This window comes from Eublepharis macularius, chromosome 4 (assembly GCF_028583425.1).
Source record: "Eublepharis macularius isolate TG4126 chromosome 4, MPM_Emac_v1.0, whole genome shotgun sequence".
Classification (NCBI taxonomy): domain Eukaryota; kingdom Metazoa; phylum Chordata; class Lepidosauria; order Squamata; family Eublepharidae; genus Eublepharis; species Eublepharis macularius.
Genome location: NC_072793.1, coordinates 127,837,640 through 127,862,500, shown reverse-complemented (window position 1 = coordinate 127,862,500; position 24,861 = coordinate 127,837,640). Strand labels below are relative to the sequence as shown.

Here is a 24,861-nt window from a genome sequence, read left to right as displayed (position 1 = left end):
GCTCAGGGATGTCTCCTGGCCTCTGCACTCCCCCGTCTTCTTGGACACAACAGGACTGAATTGTTTTATGTTGATTATTGTTTATATATCCTGTCATTTAAGTCTTATGTATGAAAAAAGAAAGAAGACACCTGAAGTTTGCTTATTATTTTCATTAATGTCCTAGCCGTTGATCATGTTGACTTACAGTGTGCAATCTCAGTGAGAAATGCAGACTATAAATATAATGTAAATAAATAAATATCACAAGGTGGGGTCACACTGTCCAAAGACTTGAACTCCTTCAATTATTTAATTGAAAAGGATTATTTTTGAGATTCTTCGTTGAGTTTGAATTAAATAGAAGCTACTGAAAATGGTCTGCAGTTGGGGGGGGGGATGGGTTCAACCACTGCCTGAAAGCACCTGAACCTGTCTTGCTAACTCATTTAGAAGCATTTGCTTTTGCCTCCTTGGAGGCAGTGGGTTTAAAATTCCCAGTGACTTCTATTTCTTTCATATACCTAAAGTAGAGAAATTCCACCAAAATCAGTTGCAGACTTTCGGTGCTGGCTACATCCATAACTTTTTGGCCAGGAGGAAAGAACGCACTAGACTTCTCCATATACCTCTTTGGCTAGAGCCTTTTAATCAGGGCACCCAAGGTTTTGAGACTTAATCTTTAATCTGAATTAGCACAAGATCTCTTTTATTTAGCCATCATTAAACCAAGTATTTATTATTAGGAGTAAATCAGTCTATTTTTGTTATCTATTTTACGCCTTTTTGCATTCCATACATAATTAGGAACAATCAAATTACAGGAATGTTAATGGCAGCATTATTCATTGTACATTCTAAAGGGGGGGGGCACATCTTGTGCTCTTGCCAGATGTTTAAGCTTTCCAATGCAAATTGTTTAATACATACACAAATTTGATTTGAGGGTTTCAGCCATCTTTCTCAGAACTGTGCTTTTGCTACGTGGATACTACATTCTGCCAACACATTACTACAAAACCTTTTTGTTCAGAAAATGGTAATTTCCCACCTAGTAAATGCTACCACTGCTAATGCTATTGTCCTGTGGGAATTTACTTTTTCAACAGTACCTGTGTTATGAATGATAAGCTCACATATATACAATCAGATGTCATGTTTTATTTATCTTTTAAAATTCTCCACTGTATTAGTGTTTTCCTGTTTTACAGTTCCATCTAATGCTCTATGCCAAGTTAGGCTATTTGTCTATCTAGCTTAGTGCAGTCTAGTCTAATTTATCAGTAGCCCTCCAGCAAAAGCCCCACCAATCTGAAATCCCACACAAACTGTGGAAAAGCTCCAGAAGAACCTCTTCTAATTGGTTATATAAGCAACAAAATGGAAACAGAAATTGCATTAAGTGTAAAGTGATGCAGATGAGGACAAAAGAAAACCTAATTTTGTATACACACTGGCTGGGAAAGATGCACAAAAGAATAATTCCACTGATCAAAGGGTTGAAACACCTCCTCTATAAGGAAAGGTGTTTAGAACATAGTTTAGAAAAAAAATGGGTGGGATTTAGAACTCAGGGTCATCCCACTACACTGATTGATACTAGATTCAGGATGGTCAAACGCAAATATTTCTTCTCACACTTCATAATTCTGGAACTCAAGGTATGGAGATGTCAGTCTAATGCCAGTTAAATCATTTTGAAATGGGATTAAACAAATGCACAGAGGAAATCAACTGTTACTAATTATGATAACTAAATGGGGATTCCTTAAGTGAGAGATGCTGTAACTGAGTCTGGGACCTTCTGAATACAAATCACATACTCTATTACTGAACTATGGCCCTTCTGCTCAGCTGTTACGGTGAAGCAACTACTATAGCAGTCTTTCCCTGCGAATCATGCAGTGGAAATGAAATTGTTTTTTCTTTTGTCAGGGGCAGTGGAGGTGGTAGCAGTATGAGGATTTTTTCCCAAGAGGTGGATTTCCTCATTCCTACAAAGTGAAGACTGGCTATCATTCCTTGGATCAATGGGCAAATTGCAAACTAACTGCGGCACATCTGACGGATTAATTGGGAAAGCCCCTCTTACCAAATCACATAGTTACCATAGATTGTCACAGAGATTTCTTACAATGATTTTTCTTTTGCTAGGATAACAGCTTACTGGCAGCAGATCCACTGGAGTAGCCAACGGGTCATGATTGTACAACATTTCCTCCTCAGAATACTATCAAATGTAGTAATAATCCTTTCTGGAATCTGGATCACCGTAGGTGACATAATTCAGCTCATTGATTGGCCAGTTGTGGTAAGGATGAAAAATGCCAGAATAAACAGGGCGTGTACGAGAAATATGGTTGAATAGGGCCTCTCCTTCATCACGTTCCATTTCAGGTAGGTACAGACGCAGTTTGTCCAGCAGATGTCCGGGCCAGAAGCTGTTGGCATCAGTCCTGGGATTGAGAAAGCCAAACATTCTTCTCATCTCCCTATAAACAATTCAGAAAAATAAATATGTTCAAGGTATGTGGAGCACAACAATAAAAAGGAATGGTGATGAGGTGCCATGAAATGGATTTGCAAGAATTATCAGTATGATTGTGATTATTATTTAAAACAGTCATATACCACTCTTGCGGCAGCTTATAAATGCAAGCTATATAAAACTATGATTAAAATATAAAGCAACAGCAACAAATTTCAGCATTAAAAACCACAATAGTAAGCACAGAAGGAGAGGGAAAATGGCAATCTCCTCCACCCCCAGGAATTAAAATTAGCCAAGAGATTTAATCCGGGGGAAATAGAGGAGAAAAAAAAGCTTGCCTTCAGTGCCTAAAATCTAAAAGAGTAGGCACCAGGCAAATAAATACAGAGAAAAGTCTGTAAGTGAGGGGCCACAGCAGAGAGAGCCCCATTTTGAACTAAAAATATAATATTTTTATTTTTTAATTTATGTATGTCTATAAGAACAATAATTCCTTGGGGGGTCTTGCATCTGAGTAAGGCCACTATAGTGACAAGTAACAAATGTAATAGTATCTCCAATACAAAATACACCTTTAAGTTAAAAAAGAAACCGAGTGAATATGTCATCCTCCCTAGACATCAATGCAGCCATTCTCAAGGAAATCAATTCAGGGAGTCAATGTGCAGTGTAACCTGATATAACTACGTATGTTAGCCAGGGACTCCTGTTTCTTCTTCCAAAATACAGAGTAACAGAAATAATGGATGACCACACACCCCTTGCTGTCCTATGCCCAGTTAGTAATTTAGAAGACTGTCTCTTTAAAAGCAAGGTAGATGAATATGGATTATGAATGTTCTATTCAATTTTCAGTACATGTCCACTGAGTGTTCAGAGACAGTGTCTCCCCTTCATACCACAGCAAATAACCAGAATTTACTGTGTGTGTTAGGATAGCGTACCGCTCAAGAAACTGAGCGGTGACCAAGGAAATCTGTTTCAGAGTAACCCCCCCAATGAGAACACAGACAACTAGTATCCTTCATTTGCATGTGCTGTCAAGAGGTAACATGTTTACAAGGCAGCAATTGGTTCATATCGCGGAGGAATGATTGGCTGCTGCTAACCATATTTCCCAATAGGATTGTAGACCTGAAGAGCCCTGCATTACTCAAAGCTAGCCCAATACATAACAATTGACTGTATGTGTTAGGATAGTGTACTGCTCAAGAAACTGAGCGGTGACCAAGGAAGTCTGTTTCAGATCTTGTCTCTACCACTAACTTACTAGGTAGCCTTTATCTTGGGAAGAATAATATCAGCCTACCATATAGTGTTGTAAAGGTGACTGACATAATGTGTTTGAAGTGCTTTGAACACAGCAGGGTGCTAACAAATATATTAGGTATCGTTATGTGGCTACTGAATAATGTATGCAATGGGATTTAATCTTAATGTACAGTGCCAGCTGTGTTTTCAATAACAGACAGGAGCTTAAGAAGATTGAAGGCCTTCCTAGCCCAAGGAACCATCCTTCGTTGGAAGCAGCTCTTCCTCCTGAAGAGGAGCGATTTGAATTGGAAGAAGGATCTGTAGGGATGGAGGAAGGCTTCAAATTTTGCTGACCAGAGTGGTAAGATACATGCCAGCATCTAGCAAGAGAAGGACTTCAAATACTGGATGATAAGCAGGGCCAAGTTCAGTTTTTGCATCTGGAGGATCATGATACAGACACAGAAAATAGAAAAATAAACAGATATGAAAACTCTTGTTTGCACAATTTGCACTTGGCATTGGGTCATGCACCCCTGACTTGAATCAGTAAAATTTATCAAGTAGAATCAGAAAGTGGCTTGCTTTCTTCTGGACATCTTAACCAATGAGAGAGTGACTTAGATACAGTGATGCACAAGCAGCAACACAAATAGGCTTACAGCGGTTCTGCATGTGCAAGGTCTTGTGCAACTCATTAATCCCGATATATTATAGTGCTCAGAAACTGGTTATACAAGACCTTGCACAAGTGGAAAAGCAAGTGGAGATATAAAAAAAGTTTTACTTAGTTCAATTGACAATTGCAGTCTTTCAGAGCAATCTTAAGCAGAATTGAAATCAATGGGGTTAGACTAGATTAACTCTGCTTAGAATTGCACTGTTTTTCTTGTATTTCTGCAGGCGCAAGAGCTCTAACACAAGCAGAATTTTTGCACTGGATCCAATCCATAGTCCTGTTTAACGGATACCTATATTGACTCTATCCTAGGGGCATAACAGCAGAAATATCCACTATATGCACTTAAAAAACATCTCTGATTACATCAATTACATACATGATTAAAAAATACTTCTGCTTCCATAAAGCAGCAGTCTCTGCATTATTTTCCATTGCAGTAATATGTCTACAGTGAGATGTACAGCACTGTAATCTTAATAGGCAGGCATCACCACTTAACAAGTCTGTGGATGAGGGTATGTATGTATGTATGATGTTCAGCAGGGGGAAGCAAAATTACATCAAAATCTTTCATCAGTAATTCCTCTTCAGGCACAATGACACAGAAAGGTTTTGACATCGTACTGGATAGAAATATTGCACTATACCTTTCAATGAATCGTTTCTCAAACTTCATTTGTGACTGGCTGTCAAAAGAGCTTTCATCCCAAAGACTTCTTGCTGCAAGCCTCAGTCTTTTTGAGTGTCCGCTGTAAACAGCAATATGTTAGAAAAAACAAAGTCAAATTGGGGAAGCTGGGGCCTAGCCAACTGGCCAAGCAGTGCAGTCCCACACAGAGATGGGCATGAACCAAAATACGAACCAAAATTAAGCACAAACCAGGCCAGTTCGTGGTTCGTGAACCAGCGGTTCATCAAATCCCATTTCTGACGAACCACCATGAACTTTAGGCTGGTTTGTTTGGTTCGTTTTTTGGTTTGTCACTGCAGACAGTCTGGTGCCAATCAGTTTCCTAGGCAACAGGGGATGGACTTCCTGCAGACCGTCTGCTGACCCGGAAGTGAACTTCTGCTGGCCCGGAAGTGATGATTTTCTGACCTGGATGTGATGTTTTCACGAACCAAATAAACCGGTTCGAGAACCAGGGGCAGGTTCGTGAAATTTGACGAACCACGAACCACACGGTTCGGTTCTTTCCCGGTTCATGCCCATCTCTAGTCCCACACCCAACCTCCAGATATGTCTGGAATACTTCAGAGCAGATTCAGATTTAACCTCTTGCAGGTAACACTGTCTATCTTCTACTGCTAGTACATGCACTTATGTCTACAGATGCAAACCTGTTCATACTAATGCAAACATGCACACCATACTGATGTCATACTTATTGACTGAACTCTATTAGCAAGAAATAATACTGACCTGGAAGGACAACTGGATTGGATAAAAGGGGGCAGCAAAAAAGAAATCACAGTACCCCCACTGTCCTGGGAACTGCAAGTTGCCACTGAGGATAGCACCAAATCCTAGCTTTAATACTGCCTTATATAGACTACAGGTTCCTCTACTTCAGGGCTAAGCAATCTTCACCATGTGTGCTAACAGCTACATACCAGACTATTTGTCTTGACACCCAGGGTCAGATTTCTGCTAAAGCAACTGAGGCAGTGGCAGCACTGCTGGGACAAGCTGCACAGAAGACAATAGGCATGCCTTATGCCTGTCACCATCTCCCAGACCTGCATAACCACTAGCCAGTGAGTCCTTGAGATGCAAGCAGAGCCACCGAGACTTGGCTTATTTCGTGTGTGTCTGAACAAGTATAACTCTCATTTCCCCTCTCCCCCATTTTGTTTGCCAGCATATCAACCTGTTCGCAGATATACATTGCATATGTTTTTTGCATTTGGGCTTTTCTCCCACAGGTACAGCTGGCTTCACCACTATGTTGCCTTATGCAGGGGTAATTTCGTAGAAAAAGAGCTGGAGGAACTCATTAGCATAACTCATTAGCATATGCCATGCCTCTTGCCATCACCGGAAGAGTGTCATTAGTATAACTGATTTGCATATGCCACACCCCCTGACATCACCTATTCTGGCAGTTTTGGACCCAATCCTGGCCATTCAGGGCCGCAATTGGGCCCAAAATGGCAAAAGGGGCTGAAAATGGCTGGAAAGGGGCCCAAAATGATCAGGATTGTGCCACTGATGAGCGGGAGAGTGATCCACCACCCGTCAGAGGCCTGATTTGAGCCCTTTCGGCCCCAATCCAGGCCAAAACGGGCCCAAAATGTCTGAGAGTCAGGTGGGCAGGGCCACCTGACATGTGACCTCTTTGGGGAACTGCCGGAACTGCGTTCCTGTGCGTTCCCCCTCAATATGAGCCCTGGCCTTATGTACTATCTGCTGCTTTAAATATATGTTCCTGTGTCAGCCCTAGAATTGCTTATGTTCTGTTTCAGCATTTCTTCAACTCTGTATTGGATTCTTGCAAATGTTATGTCTTTGTAAACTTGTGTTTATTTTATGGCATTGTTTATGAAGTTGTCCTTGATACTGACTGTACTCATCTCACACTGTGTAATCCGCCTTGAGTCTTAGTGAGAATGATGGACCATAAATGACATTAAATAAATAAATAAATAGAGTCTACCGTGCGCTAGTTTTCTTATAGTTGATTCTAACTAGCAGGGGCTCTAGAAGACCCCTGAAGGAGATTTTTTTCTGTGCTGGGATTCAGGACCCTTTAAATTGGATCCAGACAGAAACCCTTACTTCTACTATAAATCCATTGTGATGTTTTGAAGACACGAATGCAAACAAGCTACAGAAAAATTAACACAAATCAAGGAAGCAATCCTAAATAGGTAGACTCAGAATTTTCATTTCATTCAGTGGAGCTTACTCCCAGGAAAGCAATCTTAGGGTTGCAGTCTTAGTTTTTTTTCATGATAAGGGCATATATCTGAAGGCCTGTTTCAGAGATTAAGCACTTTTCTAAACATGCCCTGGGAAAGCAGGGGCTATAAAGCCAGCAGGAAAAAAAACCCACTGGTTCCAATTGCTCTGATGGACACTTCTTTGGAATGCTCGTTTAACTGACAGAAAACTGTCATCTTAGGAGAGATGAAGGAGGAGGTTGTCCTAAGAATGGAGCAGGGAAGGTGCTAGAAGCTGGTGTGTCTCTATCTCTACAAAGGATGAAAACCCATCCCAGTAGCGAATGCCCAGGTCTGTTTGGTGGTGCTCAAGGTAGATTTACAGATTACACTCTTGCCTTTTATTTCAGTTGGATTAGTTGCAACTCTAATTTATGGTAACTTCTTATATACTGTGTGCTCTGTCTCTCTCTTTATCTTTTATATTCTTCTGTAAATCAATAAAGCTGTTTCTTTAGCTAAGTTAAGCAGTGTCAACATGTCCTCACTGACGGGCCTTCTGCTTGAGCCATTTGGTAGAAATCTATATATGCTCAGCTTTCCAAACAGCCGGTGAAGGGTCAAGCCTGTTCAGTTTGGGTGGTGGCAGTCTACCAGAGGAAAATGAGTGAACAGGAGGGAGGAGGAAGCCCCCTCCTGATCATAATAGTTTTATTTCTGCCAAAATGTTAGAAGCTGCACATTCCTTCCCCCTTAGGAAATATACATATTTGTATACATTTATCAGCCTTCTTGTGTTATACATGCATGCATTTTCACATGCAGATGTGCATACCTGTGTCTCCAGCTCTTGCTGGCTGATCAGGGAAATTTTAATAGAAGAGTGATGCTAAAATGGTAATTGATGGTAAAATAACTGAGCTAAATAATGAAAATGATGATCTGGGCCAATCATTCGCTTTCTTCACATTTAACACATACCTCACCAGGTCCCTAAATTCTGCGTAGGACCTCCAGCGGCCCCACAGGGGCTTTTCCTCAGGCTGTCGCTTTTTAGGCTTCACCTCTTTCTCTCTAAACAAAGAAAAACATGCTTAATTTCTCTAAAGAAAGAAAAACATGCTTCATTTACATAAATTAAGCATGGCGAACCCACTTACAAGGACAGCACAGACTGAGTCTGTAATATTTATAGAGCAACAGTGGATGAAAACAAGAAAAATAAAAAAGAAGCTAAAGCAATTATTCAGTGCAAGGCATGTGTTGGTATTAGGACAGAGACGCAGCCAACAAAAGCATTTGCACAGAAGAACACAAGAATGCAGCAGTAGTTATTTAACAACATAACAAATGACTAAAGATCCTTTTTTACTCAACCTTCTGTTCTATGGGCCAAACTACATATTACATTTTACATTTGACCATGACCACCACAAGCGGCATCAAAAATGAAAACAGAACAAGTTTCACAAAAAAATGCTCAAAACCCAGGACCATGACAACCTGCTCGCACATGGGAAACGATGACGTATGTAATGAGTGAGATAACCCGCCAAAGTTCCATTAGCAGGCCATCTCATTAAGGACGTGTGGAAGCGACCTTACAGTCAGATGTTGGCTGTGAGTTCACCATGGAAACTTAATTCTCAAGCATGTGAAGGCTCCAACTTGGCTAAGAAGTACAGTGTGCATAGAGAAGAGGCCTCTGCCTGCTCTCCCAAGTTGTTTTCTCAACAAAATGGCCCTTGAGGGTGTTGTTTGTCTCACTGGCAACTGCATGGGTAGCCCATCAGTATATATTCAGCTACCAACAGCGCAAATATCACCTCCCCTATATAACTCCCCTCCCCAACAATGCTCCACTTAATTATCACTGCTAATACCCACTGACAAACATCCACAAAAGATCTTTTCTAGAGGTTTAGGCTTCAGTTTCTCCCTTGCAGCCAATAGATATGAACTCACAACTTTATGGTTAACCATTTTTACCAGAATTAAGCCAGTGAATTACAGGCAGGTTCTGTCTCAGCTGTATGGAATGTAAAGTGCCCAGCGCCAACCCCAAAGTAGGCCTCTGTCTTGACAAGCTCCCAAGCAACCGTGGTAACTGAAGAGGGCAGGTGCAATCTCCCACAGCAAAGTAGACAATGTGGCATCCTGCAGAGCCCTTGACATGAATAAATTGCACAGGCCAGACAATTAAAAAAATGTTTAAACAACATTAACTTGGAGGGAAGAATTATTAACTGCTCCAGGGTAGGGTATTGGTGAGCAGGTGGGGCAGCGTACATGGTGACATGGAGGGGCAGCCACTCTTGTTGAGCCACTATCTACTATGGGATCTTCTCTACAACAAAACTGGTAACTTCTTGCCATGACTGTTACAATTTTGATAGTAGGCTTTTACAACAAAGATGCCTAACTCAACCAAGGGGAGATGGAAAGAAATTAGGAAAGACTGAATATTACAACCAAGAAACCAAAAACAGAGAAGAGGGCAAAACAAGGATTGAGAGCTAGCTTATTCTGAGAGAAAGTTCTTCACAGTCCGTGTCTGAGAAGGCCGAAAGAGCACTGAGTGGGATGGTGCCAGTCCTGCCTTTCCAGGTGTGTTCAGCATCTTCACTCTCCTGAGGGGAAGGGACTTTCATACCAAGTTTAAGGTTTTGGCTCTAGGAGGTTGCAAAAGGTGCTCTGTGCAGAACTCATGAAGAACAAAGACAAGCTTTGGTCATAGTAATGATATTCTAGCTAGAGAATTCCTGAGGACTGTTGTGGTGTTGGAAACCTAATAAATCATCCCCCCAAACTGAACAAACCTTTCTTTTTTCCTGGGAGGGCTTTTTGGCTTTTCTTGCAATCCACTCTTTGATTCCTGTTGAGCATATATTTCATAATGACCTCCTGGCTGTCTTATCTTGTGCACCTTACCACCATAATTTAATAACTTATCACCTGGGAAAAGCAGAGCTTTTGGACAGAGAACAAAACAAAAGACAGGATCAAACAACTATCACATAACACACAAACTGTTCAGTACAGTAGAACTTTAACTGCTACAGCTTCAGCTATCCTAATTATCCTGGGAAGGTTGAGACAATTTGTTGATTCACACATGATCAGTTAAGAAGTAGCTGAAACCAAAATAACCAGATGGCCCAACAGAGGCTAACAAGCAATGGTTTTCATCTCTAACAATTACACTGAATAAAATGTTTATCCAAAGAAGGCATCCTTTACAACAATTCCACACCAGGGTAACAACCCGTCCAGTTATCTCACTCCCACTCCAGAGTTTATTCTGGCGTGCAACTAGAAACAAAGAATTGTGTATTGTCGAAGGCTTTCACGGCCGGAGAACGATGGTTGTTGTGGGTTTTCCGGGCTGTATTGCCGTGGTCTTGGCATTGTAGTTCCTGACGTTTTGCCAGCAGCTGTGGCTGGCATCTTCAGAGGTGTAGCACCAGTCTTTTGGTGCTACACCTCTGAAGATGCCAGCCACAGCTGCTGGCGAAACGTCAGGAACTACAATGCCAAGACCACGGCAATACAGCCCGGAAAACCCACAACAACCAAAGAATTGTGTATTTGGAAAGATGGGTTGCATCTCGTGAATCTGCCACTAATTTTGGCATTTCCTCCAAAGTAAGGAACCTTCTTCCACTGATTCAAAGGGCTTCTTATACCAAAGGAGTGCCACTGTTAGCGGAAAAGATTTGTGGGATTCAACCGTATGTTTTTGAGCAGCTGGACATATAAAGTTTAATAAAGAGATAGACTGTTTCTTAAAAATAAATATTACAAGAATAGTAATCTTTCTCTGTGATTTCTTCCTTCATTCCTGTTCCCTTTTTTTGGGTCATTTTTGTTTCCTTCCTTCTTTTCATTCTGTTAGAAAAAGTTCTAGTGTTTGTGCTTGCAGATGGGCGGGGTGTGTGCAGCACAAACAGCTTATGCAAAGGAAACAAAAACTTATAGTAAATCCTTCCCCACCCCTACTTTCCTAACTCACAGCACCTTTTCAGGCACTGCCTTGGAATAGTACCATCATTGGCATAAGGACCAGAAACTTGTTGTTTCTTTTAAATGGAAGCTGAGATTATCAAGAGACTGAATTTTGTCCCAAATACACAATTCTACATTTGAACTGAATCACAGTCACATGATTAATAGTTTTCTTTGCAGCCAACAGCACTCACACCTGCACCAGACCCACTGCCCACAAACATTCACAGATTCATAGCTGTTGATTGCTAACTGTAGATTTTGCTGTTGTCAGCCAGAGGCTTCCATTCTGAATTTCATGCCCATTTGGGGCATGGAAGAGAATTCAGAACATACTGTTTCGAGGATACTCCATCCTCATTCCAGTCCTCTGTTTTTACTTTACCCCTTTGCAGCAGTCTTTCAGTAAGTGGAATTCCATATTGTTGGCAGAGCCTGACACACTGAAACCAGACCAGGTGGCTAGCCATTCGATGCTTGTCCACCAGTTCTCCCATATCACCCTCAATAGTGCTTGGCATGCAATGATTATCCACAACCGGATCTCCGGACTTCACCACTCGACAATTTTCTGCCCATTCTAAGAGGCTGATCTTCCTCTGCAATACAAGACAATGTCTTCTTTGTTATACAACATCTGACATTGTTACAAAACATCCAAATACTGTTGTGAAAAACATTGTTCTGGTTCCAGTGAAGTGGCATGAGGCTTCTCCATTTGGGGGAAAAACCCAACTTTTATGAGCATCTGTAAGAATTAACACTGGCATATCCGTCATATAACCTTGATGCAACAGTAGTCATCTACTGAAGGATATGCCAGGAGCCTATACTGCAGATTTCTGAGGTGTAGTGCAATACATGGTGTGAGCTGGGAACATGACTATCTGTCTAACGAACATGATTACCACTTGTTGCTCTCCAGTGGGAAAAAGACCACCTCTGTCCTGGGGCCTTTTCCATCAGGAAAACTATACAGGGGATGCTGAAGCCCCTTCTACTGTGGTCCTGATCCCAACTGGAGCTGCACATGCTTGAGAACCGTGGCCAATGGTATGAGAGCTGGGTAAGGGGAACTAAGGCTGGACTCTCAGAAGATTGTTTTGCAATGTTTGGCCCTAAGATATATCTATACATAGAGAAAGAGAGAACATATAAAGTTGTACCAAAGAAAGCACCTTTCGTCGCCGTCTCATTTCTCTGTATCTCTTCCCAACCTCTTCCATTTTATTATAAGTCAGATGCATACGGTCTGGTTCAGTGTTGATGGAGGGGACTTCCAAGTAGTCTAATTTAGGTTCCTCAGGTGGTAAAATTTTAAACTTGTAACGATATGATGCAGCACTCTTCGGAACCATGGGACCAACTTTTTGGTCAGCAGGTGGGAGCTCTTCTGTATCAGTCAAAGGAAAAAGTTGCTGCATTACAAACCTTCCCAATCAATTATTTGTGTTGTATTGCCTGGATCTGTAGAGCCCAAGGTGCTGGAATGGTCAGAGTGGGAAATTCACCAATGAATTCACTGTGCCACCGTGGGCCAACCACTTTTACCCTATCCCACTTCACAGGTTTATTGAGAGGATAAAATTGAGAGGGGAAAACCATGTAAGCTGCTCTGTTTTGCTTGAAATAAGAGTGGACTACAAACATGAAGGCTCAGTGGCAGAACATTTGTTTGGCATGCAGAAGGTCCTAGGTTCAATCCCTGGCATCTCCAGTTAAAAGGATCAGGTGGTAGGTGGTATGAAAAACCTCTGCCAGAGACCCCAGGGAACTGTTGCCAGTCACAGTGGACAATACTGATCTGGATGGACATATGGTATGATTTGGTATAAGGAAACTTCAAGTGACATGTGATAGGCAGTTGCTCTCATTGTGTTGCAATTTCCTGGGTGATATCTAGGGTTGCCAGGCCCCCCAGAACCCAAACTAGGGAATGAGGGAAGTTTGGGGGGGGGTGCATCTGGAAGACTTACCATGCACGTGTGCACTGTGGAGCATTTCCTTGTCACACCAGGAATGAGGTCATTCCTGGCACAACAAGGAAGTGCTCCAGAGCACGTGGGAGTGCATTGTGGGGCTCCTGGACCCACTCCCAGCACTTTCCCCCTTGCTGGCCAAGTGGGAGGTGGCAGGAGGCAGAGGCTGGGAGCAGGGAATCCCCCACCAGTGAAATGGGATCCCAGCCCCTCCCCACACTGTAGTAACTCTTTTCTGGGCAGAGGAGCAAAGGAGAGTCACAAGAAGATGCATAACTTCCTTTTGTGTACCCAACATCCCAGAACAAAAAAAGGAAACACAACTCACTCATGCTCTTTCTTCTGTTGTAAGGTGCAAAGTTATTCTTGGGAGTTCTGCCAACATATTTGACAGGTCCTTAGTAATAAAATAACAGTGTGCTTCTTCTATGGACTTATAGCTATTCTGGTTTTTGTGAGAAACACCCCCTTGTCACAACTGCTTTCTGAAGCTTAGAAAATCCTAATGGTGATACCTTGCGGGCCAGAACTCATGGTGACAAAAGGATACCTGTGAAGGAATCTCTTGTTCTTTAAATTTTTTGCACAATGCCCATTTTGATTTCGAAAAGAGCAAGAGTCCAGTAGCACCTATAAGACTTACAAAATTAGTGATAAGGTATGAGCTTTCATGAGCCACAGCTTACTTCTTCAGGTACAGCTAGAATGTGAGTCCATCTGTCCTTATATCTTGGAGAGTGGAGTGATTACAGAAGCTGAATGATAATAGCCAGTGAATCTCCCTTTGAATATTCCCTTACTAGTTTTTGAATGTCAGCAACGCCCCTCAACTCTCTACATTGGCCAGTCTCTTCAACAAAGAATTAATGGACATAAGCCTGACATCAGGAACCAAAACATTAAAAAAACAGTGGGGGAACATTTTAACCTTCCAGGACATTCAGTTGCTGATCTAAAAGTAGCAGTTCTCCTGCAGAGGAATTTCAAAGGGAGAATAGAAAGAGAGACTGCTGAATTGCAACTGATAACAAAGCTCAAGACTATGCATCCACTGGGACTGAATCAAGACAAAGGGTTCCTGTCTCATTACCAATGCTAATTTCTCCACACTCACTACCCTTCTGCATACCCCACCCTATTCAATCACGCCTGCCTCTGTCATTCACCAGCTATTATCATAGCTAACCTTTGATTGACTGGTGTTTATTCCTATTAATTGGTATTTATTGTTTTATGGTTTTATATTGGTTTATTTGTGCTGTGCGCCACTTTGGCCTGCTTTGTTCAGGAGAAACAGCAGAGAAATATGCTAAATAAACTGTAAGAGAAAAAAGACAGTGAGTGACCCATTTTGTGCCTGAGCCAGTGCCACAGCCCCCCACATATCAACCATATTAATATATTAACCACCATACTAAATATTGTGGCTCTGTGATCACTCACTTATAGTTCGGTCCTTAGAGTATAAAGTAATCCTCCTAATGCCTTTACCACTGGATGCTACTGATACCTCCTACTTCTTTATGGGAACACTTGATGAAATGTTAAAACAATGATCTCTCACTGAAGTCAACAGGCTTAGAAGGACGTATCTCTGCTTAAGATTGCACTGTCAGGCATTTATGACAATTAGTATGATTTTATAAGCTAGGGCCATTTCCACACATCCTTATCGGGACAGCCCACTCACAGAACGCTGGCGGCTTTTACAGACGATTCCAGACATCTCCATTTGCAAAACGGTTTCCATTTTTGGTGCCTTTTCTGGGACTGCACTTTCCCTGGCCTTTTCTTTTGCCACAGGCTGATGGAGCGCTTCTTCTGCGTTCTTGGGCTTATGAATGGTAAAGCACTCTGAGGAATCGTCCGATCACAGCCCAGCACCTCCTCCGAAGCTCTCATCATGCAATCACACATGTGCAGAGCAAAAAAAAATTGAAAGGGGGCCCGGCAACAATAACATTAGTGCCTCCCAAACTGCTTTTTCTAAGAACTGAGGAGGTTGTCCTGCGACCTCAAAGCACAAGTTAAGCGCTTTTGGGGAGTGTGTGTGGAGGCTGAGTTTTCAGAGTGACTCAGCAAAACAGACAGAAAAAGCAGGCGAAGAGCAGGAATGACCGACTCTGTAGAAATGGCCTAAGTTATAAATGGTGTATTTCAGAAATTTTACATCTCTGGACTAGTATACATTCTACGTATTCAAAACAGAGGTGTAAATGTCCATGTTTTAAGATGCACACAAATGTTGCATGGAGAACAATCACACATACACCTCTTCACTTCAGACATGTGGTTTCAGCATAGTTTAGAAGCCTTCCCAAGAGACACAGAAAACTACTCTAAATTACCAACAGTATATTTGGGTATCAAAACACATGCAAGAGCTCACAGAGACTCCAGTCATTTCTAACCAGTGAACTTGTTACAGGACATTTTTGAGGGCAGAATGGCTTTTTCAAGAAGAAATGAATATCGACTCTGGAGTAGGATCTCATGGACTTCATGGTGGGCTTAGTCATGCTTACTCAGTGCCTCTGAAAATTCTCTCTGGATGAGTGAATCAGTTTTGTCATAGGTGAAAATACCCCTAGGATCCAGTAGGGATTCTGTAGACAAAATTATCTGCCTGCAGGTACTAGCATGACATCTAAATGCCTATACCCTGTGCCTGCAGCACTGAACTACACATGGGAGAGTCTGCTTCATTTGGAAGTCAATCTAGAACCCCTACAGCCCCGCCCCCTTACAACCATCAGCCAACTAACACTGAGAACAAGCTGAGACTAGAGATGTCAAGAGAACTGAAAACTGTTCCACTTGTATTTTCCCTCCCACCTGGTTTGGCTTCTTTGGCATGTTTCCATTGGTCTCTTAGGTAGTCCATCCATATTTTCTGACACTCAGCCAGATCATCATGGGTTATATAATTCCCTTTCTTTGAAGAAGTGAGGTAGATGACAACATCCTCCAAATCATTTTTACTGATAGGCACCATGGTCTGAAACCAAAGATAAAAATGAAATTTCAGTCAAGTCTGGGAGGCATGGAGGCACACTCCATAAGCAACAGTTTCTTTCATGGAGACTACCTCAGCATAGGAACCACAAAGGTATACAATGGTCCTGAAACAACTGCAGGCATACCCATGTGCCCTGGGAGCACGTGGGCTAGATGAAATATCGACTCTGGGGCAAGGTATATCCTATCCAGTAAATCTGGCTTCAAGCATGGGGTGGTGGTGGTGGTAATCTCTCTTTAAAAGCTCACTGATCTGTCTGTATGGGCTTACAGAATGGTTGAATTAAGCCATCTAATTTTTTTATAGACTGTGATATCACAGGTTATTCTATTATAGGCAGTACTTATACCCATATTCAGTTTCAACCACCACAGACTGTTTCTTCTAGTTCCCCCTATTTCTGTTTCATGATTTCACTGCCTGTGGAATAAAACCACTGCCAAAGCTTGTTTAGCCAATATAGAGAGAAATGCTGAAAGAAAAAACTGGCAAGCGGAGTTATACTGGTCTAAGGCCATTGAAATCAATAGACTTAGAAAGGTGTAACTCTGCTTAGGAAGATCTTGTTAGCGTCTTAATGATTTACTTTTTCGATTATTGCTTTCAAGGAACATCCTTATTTGTATATATGTAACTGGGACACATTTTATGAATGGACTTTCCTACCTACCCCTTCGATGACTCTAATGAAATCTGCTCTTTTGAACTTCATGGTCTTGGCCCGATCTTCTTTGGCAAATATATCCACCAGCTTGAGTTTTTGCTTGTGCAAGAGATTTTGCAGGGTGATGAGAGACTCCGGATATGGGGCATTGATAAGAGGGATGAATGTCTTTGCTTTTCTCCGAGGCAGCAGTTTCTGAAAGAAATCAGACTTGTTAAAGGGACCTAGACAACTTTATTTCAGTAACTGACAAATTAGAAGCAACTAGATGGGGGCGGGGAGGGGGGACAACAGGCAAATACCATAATCTTCCCTCTAAGGCCTACTTATCCCAGTCTCCACAAATGTGTTTTCTATACTCCAAATCCTTTCACTGAAAGCAATGAAACTTCTGTTGCTTCTTTTTCACCTCCTTATGAAAGTGTTTTCCAACTTTTTGTCCATGAAAGAACCTCTAAATTCATTTTTCAAATCCTGAGGAATCACTTCCTATGAAAATGTTTACAGGCCAGAAAAGTGTGCAACAAATAGACAGACAGACAATTCCATTACTGTTAAATTATTGTCAAGAAATTTTATTTGTAAAGAGCCGTGTGTGAGAGAGCACAAGTATACACACATACCAGTATGGTGTAGTGGTTAGGGTACTGGACTAGGATCCGGGACACCCAAGTTTGAATCCCCATTCCACCATGGAAGCTTGCTGGGTAACCTTGGGCCAGTTACACACTCTTGTCCTAACCTACCTCACAGGGTTGTTGTAAGGATAAAATGAAGGAGAGAATGATGTAAGCTGCTTCGGGTCACCATTGAGGAGAAAGGCAGAGTACACACACAGACACAGATCACCTTACATAACCTTAATAAACACAATATTCTGAGGGATGTTTGGAACTTTTCACAGGATTTCAAATTATTTATTTATTCATTCCATGCTTTCTTGCAGAACATTGATTAGGAAATACTGACTTATGGGTAATAGTTTCAGGTGGGAAAGCCATGTTGGTTTGTAGTAGAAGAGCAAGATTCGGGTTCAGTAGCACCTTAGCAACCAACTCGATTTCCAGGGTATGATCCTGGAAATCTAGTTGGTCTCTAAAGTGTTACTGGACTCGAATATTGACTTACAGAAAGGAAAAGAGCTCTAGCCTTTACTTGAATGAGGTAGTGATGAGCAATTTAAAAAGTAATTTCTGAGTTCTGAAAGATGGGGAATCTGATTTTACCTCTGCTCTCCAATCACACAGAGATTTACAAGATATTTATGACCTTTAGATTCTCCCTGGCCCATTCTAAAACTAGCTGAGAACTTGTTGAAGGAGTGTTGGCAAGCCAATCCAGCAGACTGAGGATTGTGAAACATGCTGCACTTACTTCAGTGTTGCTGACAGGAGCTGACAGGGCTTTCATTTGGACTTTCTTCACCTCTCTGGATTCCTTGATTTTTCTCAGCACACTGGCTTCCTGCTCACTGATGGATTCTTTTCCCATCAACCATGACTCAACATCTGCACATTTGCTCAGCTGATACTGCAATTTCTTCCTCTCTTCAATCCAAGCATCTAATTTCCTCACTTCATCTTCCTCTGTAGGAGCTTTAGGAACTTCCTTAAGATGTTCTTCAGAAGTGAATGTTTCCTGCTTTTGACTCAAGGGTTCAGGTGCCTGTGGTTTGGCACTGGGAAGAGATGTTCCCTGCATTGGAGGGGCAATAAGAATACGGCGTCTAGGCGCAGGAGGGCCAAATCGACTAGGCTTCAGTTTCAAGTAAAAACTTGGGTACCTCTCTTTTAGCTTGTATCGTTTAAAGCAGTGCTGTATAAATCCATCCAGGTTGGGCTCAGGACTTCCTCTGGGAGACTCCTTGTCAGACATGGTGTTGCTGTCACTGAGAAGAGACAGAACAGGGGGGAAATTTAAAGTTAGTTCTATCAGTCATCTGACTAGAAATTGTATTTCAGTGTAAGTATCTAAATGATACTTTAGGAAGTAACTTTCAGCAGCACGCTCTTACAAATGATGGTGCTTTGTAATCACCAAAGCCAAATAAATAGTGTTTAGAGCACACTTTTCACTTTTCCCCGCTAAGGATGTATTTACTTAAGGTACATACTGTAGTAATTTTCAGACTGTGTGTCAGAATTGCTAGTAAGTTACAAAGTTGGTGAAGGATCTGGAGACTAAGTCTTATGAGGAAAGGTTGAAGGAGCTTGGTATGTTTAGCCTGGAGAGGAGACGATGGTGCAGAGTTGTTTTCTGTTGCCCCAGAAGGTTGGACCAGAACCAATGGGTTGAAATTAAATCAAAAGAGTTTTTGGCTGACTTCCGGGATGGAGTAGTGAAGGCACGGCAGCTGAGTTATGAGCTCTCTGCCGTGAGCTTCCTGGTTCCTTGGGACTCGAGAATTTGGGCCCCCAAGTCCCCCTCACGGAGAGGGGGGGGCAGGCTGGAACAAGGTGGAGGAGCTCAAGGGGACTGGCAACCCCCGGGAAGCCCCCACGCCAGTTCGAAAAGCAAGGACCATGGGAGTAGCCAACACGGCTACAAAGCTACAAAAGCCGAAAGTCCGACAAGCGAAAATGAATTGAAGCAAAAACAAAGCAGATTCCTGATAAGACAAATAAAGGCAACTGGAAGACAGAGCATTGCGACCCTACAAGACTTCCCATTAAGTAAGAAAATTGTTTTATGACTTTACGAGGGCGAACCAGCTTGATTGCAAGGCAGTTGCCTGGGCGAAGGCTGGGAGGAGGGAGGAAGGCACGGAAGATTGATTGCAAAGAAAACTCTCTCAGCAGCGGGCTGGAAAGCTGGAAAGCAATAAATCCTTTGAAAATATAAATAAAAGTGAAGCTTTCTACCACTTTGACGAGAGTTTGGACTTGTAAGTAACTTTGAAATGGCTTTCCTAGAAGAAGTATTTTCCAACTTGCAAAAAATTACTAAATTGATGACTGAATTAATAACTAAAGCAGATATGATATCTGGAGTGGAAATGGATAAAAAACACTATAAAAGATGATAAGGCAGAAGAAATTTCTAAAGGGGCAGACCTAGCTGAAAGAAAACTAGAACGGAATGAGGAAAAGTTTAGCCTGCAAAATGGAGGAACACATCAGTACATCTCTACAAAAAGACAAGGCATAAACAAGAAGAGGAGGGGCAACGAAGCAAACCCATGAAGAAGCAGCCCAGCGTACCGTTTCTGAATGAGAAAAGAATGCAACGTATTTTAAAGAAGAAGAATAAACAGAGACCTAACACTATTTTTACTAACCCCTTCCAGAACTGGTTAGAAGAAGAGTTGTCTTTGGGGGTGCAGATGGGAAAAAGACTTGATGTACCATTTTACAGGAAGAAGAAAAAACGAGAATGAAATCCAGATTGTGATCCAATAATTTAGGCTCAACCTTTTATATCTATCTGTCGCTCTAACCTGTTATACTGTTAAGGGATAAGAGTGAGGGGGGCCGAGGAGCTTTTTGTCTTCTCTTTTTGTTTCTTGTTTGAAAGGGAGAAAGAGGGAGAAACATAATGATTTAGGCTCCCTCTCTATGCTTAATGATATGTAATACAGACTTATTGAAAGTTTAGATGTTCTGTAACATGTTAGATTTTGTATATTCATAGTTAATGGATTAGTGATAATGTGATAATTGGGTCTTTGGAATTCTTTAATCCTTCCTAAACTTTAGCTATTTTCTTTAGAATATAATCTAGTGCTTAAGCCAAATACTTACCTGTTCTTCCCACTCTTACTATTATGAAAGTTCAAATATATAAATGTAGATGGCTTGGATAAAACAGATGAAAGACCTACCCTCTCTAGAATATAAATTAGTGTTTAAGCCAAACACTTATTTGGGCTTCCCAACATCACAATTATGAAAATTCCAATTTATAAGTGAAGATGGCTGGATTAAAACAGAGGAGAGAATGGGGGAAAACGGGTATAAAAATGTTCCTTTTCCCTATATTGATATATAATAAGAATCATTTATCTTTCTGCTTATATTCTCTACTTTTCTATTTTTATCTCCTACTCCTGGAATGATTAAGGGATGAACAATTTTGGTTAAAATGTAAGGGATTGGAAATGTGATTTATGCATAATATATATAATTATTAGAAATGAATTAAGAAATAGAGTAAAGTGGGTAAGAAAGCATAGAATGTAAATAATGATTGTAGAGATTAAAAGGGAAGCTTGAAGGTAGAAGGGGCGTTAACTGGGTTTGTTATGTCTTGCTGTAATTATGGATGGATGGATATGTGTCTTGTACACGAATCTGCTATTGAAACCTTTTTGTATTGTTGTAACCTTTCCCCACTATAAAATCCAATAAAAATCATTTATATAAAAGAGATTTTGGCTAAACTTTAGGAAGAACTTCCTGACAGTTATTGCATTCCCTCAGTGGAACAGGCTTCCTTGGGAGGTGGTGGGTGGGCTCTCCTTCTTTGGAGGTTTTAAAGCAGAGGCTAGATGGCCATCTGACAGCAATACTGATTCTGTGAACCTAGGCAGATCATGAGGGGAAGGGCAGGAAGGGTTACACCAGTGCTTAGTTCTCGTGTTCCCTTCTTACATGCCCAGGGTAATGCCAATTGCCTCCTTGGGGTCAGGAAGCAATTTTCCTCAGGCCAGTTTGGCTAGGGATCCTGGAGGTGTTTTTCCATTTTCTGGGCATGGAACAGGGGTCATTGGAGGTGGGGTGGCAGTTGTGAATTTCCTGCATTGTGCAGGGGGTTGGACTAAATGACCCTGGAGGTCCCTTCCAACTCTAAAATTCTACGTGAAATTAATTAAATGACAGCTCTTGTGAGCTCAATATATCTACCCCCAGAGGAGGCAATGCAGTAAGTTGCAGTAAGATTTACTGCTCTGGTCCAATAATCCTCTGCTGAAGTCAGGTGCTTTTGCAAAGTCTGCATTAGGTGTGATTAGATCATTCAGACACCATTAGCTGAGGACAGGAGGATATGTCCTCAAACAGCAATGCCCAGAAGAGTGACTCATTCTGAAACAGAGGGGGTCCGTGTTCCTCTAAACACACTTCGTTCATATCTTACACCCTCTACAAGTCAATCTGAAGGAGTGGGATGCCTCCCATTCGACTTTTCTCCCCAAAGCATGTCCTAACTCAGCTGTCCAGTTTGTGAAAAGGGGAAGAAATAGTACCTCCATTTGCTTGATGAAATGATGTTGTATAATGGCAGAAAGCAATTAAAAGCAGGGCTTATTTCAAGGGGGAACGCACAGGAATGCAGTTCTGGCAATTCCCAAAGAGGTCATGTCAGGGGGCCCCACCCACCTGACTCTCAGCCATTTTGGGCCTGTTTCGGCCTGACTGGGGCCAAAATGGCCCGGATCAAGCCTCTGACGGGTGGTGGATCACTCTCCTGTTCATCAGAGGCCCGATCCTGACCATTTTGGGCCCCTATTCAGCCATTTTCAGCCCCTTTTTTCCATTTTGGGCCCAATTTTGGCCCTGAATGGCCAGAATTGGGTCCAAAACCTCCAGAATAGGTGATGTCAGTGGGTGTGGCATATGCAAATCAGTTATACTAATGACACTATTCCGGTGATAGCAAGAGGTGTGGCATATGCTAATGAGTTATGCTAATGAGTTCCTCAAGCTCTTTTTCTATGAAATGACCCCTGATTAAAAGCAAGATCTAACACTATGCTTGCAAAAATAAAAATGACTTTTCAGCCAATTCCTTGCACACACAAAAAAAGAGCATGAATTTACCCATGCACCATACCCATAGTGCAAACAGAGCACATCTCTGCAAATGTTTGTGGCTGAAGAAGGGACCTCTGACTCGAAAGCTTATGCACTGAAAATCTTGTTAGTCTCTAAGGTGCCACTGGACTCAAATCCTAATGTTATATATGTTTAGGAAAGACCAGAAACAAGTTTTATTAAAAATCTTTCAAACAGCAAATAGTACAGAAAGATATTTATGATTATTTTATGAACAGTAGCAACACACACACATACACTACATGGCAGACAGAATCTTTGTTTTAAGGATCTGGAAATTTGGGGCTATATTAATCACTTTTTTCTGAAAATCATTACGCATTGGACTAGCAAATATGGTCAGTTGGTATAGCATGCATTTAACATTTTTAAAGATATTACCTAAACAACGAAGAAATACTATAACAGGAATTGATAGATGTAAGCATAGATTATATTGTCATTTTAAAAGTATTTGTACAACCTTTTACACACGTGGTAAATTTTAATATAAAGAAAGAGAAAATACAGGTTATTTTAAAAATGCAGAAATCGTATTTAAAAAGACCCTTGCTTTGGGGGAATAATTGCATAGCCAAAACGGAAGTTATCAGAAACGTTCATAGCCTACTTTCTGTCAACGACAGAGTACGACGGGCAGCAATTTCACCTAATAATCAAAAAAGGACAATTGGACAGTCTGTCAGCGCCGCGCTAAGACCCCGAGCCCAGCTTCGGAGCGCTCTTACTGCTTTCTACACACCATCTTGTTAAGGCAGAGGCGAGACTAGACGTAAGAGGCGATGTACAACTCAGGCTGTTCCATTTCGTTTTTCTCTCTGATATCCAACTCATCACGAGGCGGCTTTAGAAAAACCGTCCGCGGCCTTTGCACAAGAGCCAACTCCACCAGCCCCCTCCCGGCCGAAGCCGCCCGCGCCCTTTGCAAGGAACTCCCACGGGCCTCTCCCTCAATCTCCCTACAAAGACCCGACGGTCGTCAAGGCAATAGACGCTCTCCCTCGCAGCTAATTGGCTGAGAGGCACAAGAGCGAACGGCGCGTGGTCCCGCCCAGCAAGGTGGCTCGCGGCCAGCAAGCTCAGGGGCCTCAGCGCTTGGCACCGATCTCAAGCCCCTGCGGGTGCGGCGGCTGGCGCCCCTCTGTAGCTGGCTTAGCGGGGAGGGGCGCCTGCAGTGGCAGTGAGGGCTGTGGCCAGGACGGGGTTAGTATGATGACACGTCTAGAAAATGGTGTGGCCCCACCGAAAGGGTAGGATTATTCCTCACTATGTTTTTTAAATACAGCCATAAGGCTTTTCTGTTAAAAGGAGGGGGGGGGGATTTACCCCTTTCGCCTTGCCGCTCAGTCTGCGTTTAGCTGTACTGACCCCAGCAGGAAAATGGCACAGGGGAGATTTACAAAGCCCCCTCGGCGGGGAGGTGTCTGGCCAACAGGCGGAGGCTGTAGAACAGGCCGCGCCGCCTCAGATCGCAAGTAGGGAGAGTCCTTTTTTTTGAATTGCTGAATCATTAGCAAACTCTATCGGTGTAAAGCTAGCGCTTCAGAAGAGGTTACGGCTTTATGTACTACACAAGTTCTCCACCGTTTGACCGAACCAGTATGCGTTTACGTTTTATTAGTAAAGCTGCGTTGTTTTGCACATTTTAAATAAATGACATTAATCTTCAGAAATGCCCTCTATTCTTCATAGCCTTCACTACTATGTGCTCTATGTACTAATTGTTATCTTATGCACTATCTGTTGCTTTAAGTACGATCCTACTGGGTAGTTTAATATCACTGCTTGAATTGCTTCTGCTGTTTCAGCATTTCTTCAACAATTCGATTTTTGCCTTTGCAAATTTGCATTGATATACCCTCTGGCATTATTTATTTAAATAGCTTTGATACTGACTACAAATCTCACAGGATGTAATCTGTTGTGGAAATTGTTGCTCTGCAACCAGGGACCGGTCCACTAGTTGCTGTCGGTTTGCTGTTTGGGTTTGCCTCTTACCATAGGCATGTAAAGAGTGCAACCTCACTTGATCTTTCCCTAGTACTAAACTGATGTCTCTGATAAGAATAATATGCCAGCAGCAAGAAGGTCATTAAGCAAAACTGGAAGTTTTTATTCATAAAGGCAAAACAAA

At 42.0% G+C, this 24,861-nt stretch overlaps 1 protein-coding gene across 1 annotated transcript; it reads right to left on the bottom strand.

Annotated features, from left to right (window-relative positions):
- Positions 1–1,971: 1,971 nt before the first annotated feature.
- On the bottom strand, positions 1,972–23,561 carry EFCAB12 (EF-hand calcium binding domain 12). Its single transcript, XM_054976400.1, has 10 exons — positions 23,470–23,561; positions 18,331–18,844; positions 16,963–17,151; positions 16,091–16,271; positions 12,473–12,687; positions 11,680–11,893; positions 10,109–10,259; positions 8,271–8,363; positions 5,054–5,155; positions 1,972–2,471 (listed from the first exon to the last, which is right to left on the bottom strand). The coding sequence occupies exons 1-10, from the start codon at positions 23,559–23,561 to the stop codon at positions 2,213–2,215; spliced, it is 2,010 nt and encodes a 669-aa protein (XP_054832375.1). The 3' UTR covers positions 1,972–2,212.
- Positions 23,562–24,861: the final 1,300 nt, after the last annotated feature.